General features: G+C 35.7%; 1 protein-coding gene across 1 annotated transcript; it reads left to right on the plus strand.

The window, feature by feature from the left end:
• Nucleotides 1-452: 452 nt before the first annotated feature.
• Nucleotides 453-1,049, plus strand: LOC149001243 (putative histone H2A.1). Its single transcript, XM_089139879.1, has one exon. The coding sequence runs from the start codon at nt 498-500 to the stop codon at nt 990-992; it is 495 nt and encodes a 164-aa protein (XP_088996005.1). The 5' UTR covers nt 453-497; the 3' UTR covers nt 993-1,049.
• The last annotated feature ends 6,474 nt before the right edge of the window (nt 1,050-7,523 follow it).

Genomic DNA, 7,523 nt, shown 5'->3' on the forward strand with positions numbered 1-7,523 from the left:
AAATTAAATAAAATAAAATAAGGGTAATTTTCATCTGGACCCCCTGAGGTTTGGTCTATGTCATTTTTAGTCCAAAAAATTTGAAACTTTGCATCTACCTCCCCTGTAGTATAGAAAAAATCAATTTAAGGACAAATTATCGCTCTTATGACAAATTTGCCCTTTTTATTTTTTAATTTTTATTTTTTACATTTTACGGTTTAAAGTTTATTAATTTACAAAATCAGACCCTCTTCATTACCTGATTCCCAAATCCCTGGTTCTACCGATTTTAAATCGCAAATCCTAGTTGAAGATTAGGAAATGAAAATGAATGGGTGGAACATAATCTCCAACTAGTTGAGAGCGAGAGCGAGAGAGAGAGAGAGAGAGGAACCATAACATAGTGTAACCAAGAGGATAGTTGAAACACTCGCTTACGCAGTTGTTGTTCTATTTCTTCACCGGCGGAGGAGTGTGTGTTTGTTCGGCAGCGTTGTCACATAGAAGTTCGAGCGATGGAGTCTTCAAAGGTGAAGAAAGGAGCCAGTGGAAGGAAGGGAGGTGGACCTAAAAAGAAGCTTGTTTCTCGCTCCGTCAAGGCTGGTTTGCAGTTTCCTGTTGGAAGAATCGGTCGTTACTTGAAGAAAGGTCGTTACTCTCAGTGTGTTGGAACCGATGCGCCAGTGTATTTGGCAGCTGTGCTCGAATATCTCGCAGCTGTGCTCGAATATCTCGCAGCTGTGCTCGAATATCTCGCAGCTGAGGTTCTAGAGTTAGCAGGAAATGCAGCTAGGGAAAACAAGAAGAACAGAATCATCCCAAGGCACGTTCTGCTGGCGGTGAGGAACGATGAGGAGCTTGGGAAGCTTCTAGGCAGGGTAACGATTGCTTATGGTGGTGTTCTTCCTAACATCAATCCTGTTCTTCTACCCAAGAAGTCTGAGAAGGCTACCACAGGCAATGAGACCAAATCTCCTTCCAAGGCCACCAAGTCACCCAAGAAGGCTTAGTTTTATCTCATTGTTAATGGGAACTGTTGATGTGTAGATTTTTTTTTTCTTCTTTTTTTACAATTTGAAGAGGATAGTTTGAAATCGACCGAGAAAAGCATCTGCAACGAAAACTCCAAACAGAGGAAGCATGTGAGACACCCCTGTCCAAGTATTAACGTTCACCGCCGCCGTCACCATCGACTGCGGAAGCAGTCCCGTGAGGTAAGTAACAAGTTGGAACTAATTCCATTACAAGAAAACCTCTCTGCGATCTCAACTCCTAAGAAATCCAGAAAAGAAATTTTCATTAATTGAAGATTCTTAATCATTTCTCAATTGATCGAAGCGAAACAAAGAAAGAGAAAGGAAATTAAGTTAATCAACACTTACCGATGATGAAAACGGCAGATCTCCATCGGCTTGTTTCAGATCTAATCGACGGTTGACCTCTGTAATCGACTGAACCTTTAACCGTTTCTGATAACAGAGAAAGAATGATCCATTGCTGCTGAACTGAGTTAGCTCTGTTTCACAGAGGAGAAAAAAACCTTATTAATCATTTCTCAATTGTTCGAAACGAAACAAAGAAAGAGAAAGTAAATGAAATTAATCAACACTTACTGACGATGAAAACGGTAGATCTCCATCGGCCTGTTTCGGATGCAATCGCCGATTGACCTCTATAATCGACTGAACCGTTTCTGAGGTAATGGAGGAAGGTATGATTCTGTAAATTAATAACTTTTAATCCCGTAAAATGTAAAAATAAAAAAATTTAAATTAAGAAGAAAGAAAAAAAAAGAAAAGGGCAAATTCGTCCTAGAAGTGATAATTTGTCCTTAAATTGACTTTTCCCATACTACGGGAGGCCAGATGCAAACTTTCAATTTTTTTGGACTAAAAATGACATACACTAAACCTCAGGGGGTCCAGATGAAAATTACCCATAAAAAAAATAAAAAACATAGAACCTCACAAAGCAATGAACGAACTAGAGAAAACCTAAACAAACTAAAGAGAAATGAGTGTTGAAGGCCTAGAAAAACTGAAGAGAAAAAAGTGCAACCTAAGTCTAAGAGAAGAAGGGGTATTTAAAGGAATTGGCGAATGATTTACAAATAAATAAATAAATAAATAAATAAATAAATAAATAATAATAATAATAATAATAATAATAATAATAATAATAATAATAATAATAATAATAATAATAATAATAATAATAATAATAATAATAATAATAATGATAATGATAATGATAATGATAATGATAATGATAATGATAATAATAATAATAATAATAATAATAATAATAATAATAATAATAATAATAATAATAATAATAATAATAATAATAATAATAATAATAATAATAATAATAATAATAATAATAATAATAATAATAATAATGATAATAATAATAATAATAATAATAATAATAATAATAATAATAATAATAATAATAATAATAATAATAACAATAATAATAATGATAATTATAATAATAATAATGATAATAATAATAAGAATAATAAAAATAAAAATAAAAATAATAATAATAATAAAAATAAAAATAAAATAAAATAATAATAATAATAATAATAATAATAATAATAATAATAATAATAATAATAATAATAATAATAATAATAATAATAATAATAATAATAATAATAATAATAATAATAATAATAAAAAAGAAGAAGAGTGATATAGGAAAAGAAATAAAGAAAAACCAAATTTCGTTGGAAATCTAAGGAATGGAGAGAGAGAGAGAGAGAGAGAGAGAGAGAGAGTGAGTGTAGGAAATTAAAAAAAAAAAATGGTAATGTAAAAATGTGGAGAAGGAATTAGGGCTGCAACTGGACTGGGCTTTTGCAATCCCAAGCCCAGCCCTATATGTTTTAATCTGAGCACATTCCCGCCCTGACCCTAGTTCAGAGCCAAGGATTATTGTCCCTGGCCCTAAGCCCTACAGGGCCAAGCCAAGCCCATTCCCGCTGTCACGCCCTCCCAGTCGGTACCCTATCTGGCATACCCGAGAGTGTGATCCACAGCCCGAAGATCAGGTATCGAGTGATCAACCTCCCACATAAACAATAACATAATCATGAACAATCATAACAAGAGTGCGGAAGATAAATCATAGATCCAATAAAGAAAGAATGAATCATAACTGAATCAGAATAATAGATATAATCAGAGTATCAAACAGATAAGTAAAGTGGAGCAAACATCCCACTTTACATCCAGCGGAAAAGTAGCTCTAAAAGAATAAACTAGACAAAACCTAATCCCAGTAACAAGTACATTGGGTAACTAAATTGTTCTCCACTTTATAGACAACATCCTTGTAAGTGTAAATCTCATAAATAGCACAAGGACGCTTCCACTCAATGGTCGGACTAAGCATCGTACGGAGCATAACCACCCGCGGGATCTTCAGAGTAATTGTGGTAACCGCAATCACCTTCCTGGAGATATGCCTCTTCGCCTTGCGCTTCTTCATAGGGACCGTCATAGTACTCGGACTGGCAGGATAGTCTAACAACATTGTACAATAAAGGAATGAGTTTCAAAGAAACTCGGTAAAGGCGATTAAAAATCCATAATAACATAAATGGCGGGATTCCGAACAATCATGAATGCAATATGATATGAGACAAACAATGAATGAATGAATCTAACTCTATGTATGCTGGTCTCTATTGGCGTACATGCTTTAAGTCATAGCACCGTACTTCTTTAGGAAAGTCCACTCACATCCTCAACCATTTAAGATATCTTGGATTCTCTCACGGATCATTTCACCGGTCTTGAGCAGCCGATTGGTAATGGGTCCTTCATCCCTCGGGACAAACCTTGGCAGGGGGGTTAAGTCAACACACTCTCTCACAACCATTTGGTATAAGATCTTGGCGCATGTCGGGGTAAAACCTAGCCAAATGCAAGTCTTCTACTTGGTTACATCAAGTCAGATCCAGATACTTCCATTCCTCGTCCCCGACGATCCTTTCCGGTATCCTTCACACTAGAGTCGGCGTATCCTATGGCACCAACCAACTCGGACTACGGACTCATCAACCCTATTGATCATCCACATATGGTAAACGGAAGCTCTCACGTCCTCTCACGGGTTGGTTACCGGTCTTAAGCGCCCGTGAGCCCAAGTCTAACCATATGCAACCCTACCAATAAATGGCCCCCACAATGTGATTCCTGTCCTCTCACGGGTTGGTTACCGGTCTTGAGCGCCCATGAATCCCCATTGCTACCACGGGTCGTTCGGTCTCAATACCCCTCCGATTAGGGTCGACATAACAGGACATCCTAGCCAAACACTACTAGACAATCCTAGATATGTCATCCAACAGTTTAGGAAGGTGTCCAGAGGGCATCTCCGGAAACATCCCATAATATTTCCGTAGTAGTCCAAGAACAGAAGTGTCGAAAGGACACCTCTCCTTTCCAAACCATACGTAAGCATACACATGCATCAATTCATATCATCACATATATGGTAACTTCATATATGGAAAGAAATCAGTAATTACAATCACTTGTATAACATTGGTAAGTAAATCATACATTAATCAATTTAATATGAATAAGTAATGCTACTGTAATCAAAGTTATGCAACAGTAGTATATCATTGTAAGAATCTAATTTAGGAAACATATTAATGATATTCAAATATAGAAACTAGATTCATGCTATCTATGTAATTAAGGAAATAACCATCCTTACCTTTTATAACTCGCAAGGAATCCTAAGAAATCAAGTAAGATCTTGGCAAACTTGAGAAGAAGGTCCTAAACAAGTATATACAACATATTAGGAAAGATCCCTAACAGCAAAGATATCAAAACATCCGAAAACAGGACCAAATCTGGAGTTGCTGTACTCATTGGTCGAGTGGATTGGTCGAGTGGTCCAGTCGACCAATCAGTCGACCAATGCAGACAATAGCCTATAAAATCAGAGTTTTAAGATATGAAATCCGAATTTGGTGGTTCAAAAGGATACTAATCAAGGGGTAGACTACATCAGTAGTATTCTAACATATAGGGGACCTCAAAACACTAATCAAATCAAGGTATCAAGATCCAAATTAGGAAACAAAAAGTTACCATAATTAACTCAAACATGGATCTTGATGAATTTGAAATAGAAAACAAAGACAAGAACAATAGGAGGATGGATCATTGCTTTCGGTAATGAAAACATAAAAACATACATAGGTCTTCATGGAATAAGGCTTAGAAGCATAAATCTAAATAAGGAAATAAAACCTACCATATACGTAACTATCATGCATCATGAAGAACACATAGTATGGTAGAAGAGAACATCTAGAAATCTATAGATTATGGATCATGGAAAGAAAACACAGTAATTAACTACTAACATGATCAACATAGAAGATCCAAAGAGATCAGAATTCAGATTAGAAGTTTAACAGAGATTAAATCATGGTTTGATCATGAATCCTTCAAAAGCTTGCAATGATCATGGTTAAGATCATTGTTCTAGCCTTAAATCCTTAGGATGATCATGAGAACATGTTCGGAGATGTTTGCAACAGAGAATGCAGCATCTCTTCTCTGTCTCAACTCAAAAAGGAAAGAAAAACAAAGATGGAGGAGAAGAAGAGAGAGTAGACATACCTTTTGATGCAAAAGAAGAGTTTCGACGAAGATCCGTCAAGAAAACACCAAGGATGCAAGAGAGATGACTTGCAGAGGTCTTTGGTTCGTTCCGGAGGGTTTGGAGGCAGCAAATACGAAGTGGACTCGAGATTGGACTTAAATAGAGCAAGAACAACCTAATTGCCAAAGACAAGCACTCATTGGTCGAGTGGATTGGTCGATGGCCCAGTCCGACCAATCGATCGACCAATGCTTGACAAGAAGGCCAAAACAGGGAATTGAAGGTCCAGATCAAATCCAATCCTAAAGGGGTTTTGCACACAAGTCAAGTGACTTACCTAATAGGTAGAAATGCCTTCAAACCAAGATAGAGAGCACTCCAAGTCCATCAACTAATTAGATCTTCATCAGGATTCAGTTTCCATAAATAGAACCTCATCATCAACTTTCATGGATTCAAAGCCAGACACCAAGTCTTCTACTGGGATGGCCCAAAGCTGACTTCTTACTTTACTTCGGGTCATCGGACCTACAAATAACAAGGTTTCCGGGTCAAGGTTAGGGCTGGGTTTTACACCCGCCCTAATTGGGCCGGGTCGGGATGGGTTGGGAATGGGCTTGGGTTGGCCCTGACCTTGATTGGCCTTGACCCTGATTGGCCCTGATTGGCCCTGTCCCTGGCCCTAATTGGCCCTAATTGGCCTTGTCCCTAACCCTGATTGGCCCTGTCCCTGGCCCTAATTGACCCTGACCTTGATTAGCCTTGTCTCTGGCCCTAATTGAGCCTATCTTGGCCCTACCCTTAATTGGTCCTAGCCTTGAATCTAAAATATCAAATTTAAATTCATGAAAAAAACAATAATAATAATAATAAAAATAAAAGTATTATAAATAAATTAAAAATAACATAGAAATATAAAATGATTCAATCTTATACAAAATGATAAAATAGTCAATAAGTTGATAGTGTTGTTTTAAACATAAATAAATTCATACTCCATAATTCTATATTGATCTCTGAAAGTCTCTCATTGCTTTGATGATGGAAATTGAAAACCTCTCTCATTACTTTGGTGATGGAAATTGAAAACCCCTCTCATTGATATCCTTATTCAACCAAAAAAAAAATCATATTCAATACTTTGTTAATGATAATTTAGTATTGATATTTTTTTCGTAGTTAAAGAAAATTATATTTTAGTTACAAACATAGCTATCTGTCCTTAATAATTTTTTTTCTTTCTGAAATATCACATTGGAGGCAAAAGAAAGATGTCTTTTTTTTTTTTTTTTGGTAAACTGAAATTTATTTCAAAGAGCAAGCGTCATACAAGGTGTCAGAGTTACACAAATCTAACAACCAAGAAGAGGAATTTGGCCAGATAGTCCTCCTTGCCGAGGTAACAGCCTTCCCATCTAGGGAATGAGCAATAGTATTGCATCCCCTAAGAACAAAAGAAAAATTAAATGAAATAAAATAGGAAGCCAAATGAATGATGTCTTCCACAATGTTCAAAAGACCCACTGGAGTAGGAGGCAAAAGAAAGATATCAATATTCATGATGAGAAGTTGGGGTGTAGATCTGTTAGATATTAATTCTCTATATACTAGCTTTAATTATTTATAATATATTATCTTGCCTTAATAAAAAAATAAAATAAAAATCAATGATTTTTTGGAACTAAAAATGACTTAGTTCGAAAAATAAAAATTATCTGAAAAATAATATAAAAGTGAACTCATAGTCTAATGTGATCAAAATGACTGAAGGTCAAAGTCGAGACTTATAATTATATCAATGTCGATGTGAAGATTAGGGTAAAAATCTAATACATGATCAGGGTCAAATTAATGTTAAGACTAGAGCCAAAATTATGGTTATGATCGGGCCAAAATTA

The sequence above is a fragment of the Hakea prostrata genome, chromosome 11 (genome assembly GCF_041222555.1).
Source record: "Hakea prostrata isolate BN-2017 chromosome 11, UWA_Hpros_2, whole genome shotgun sequence".
NCBI classification, from domain to species: Eukaryota; Viridiplantae; Streptophyta; class Magnoliopsida; order Proteales; family Proteaceae; genus Hakea; species Hakea prostrata.

What these genes read in the sequence shown, in the direction of transcription:
- LOC149001243 (XM_089139879.1), top strand. Translation starts at nt 498, where the DNA reads ATGGAGTCTTCAAAGGTGAAGAAAGGAGCCAGTGGAAGGAAGGGAGGT.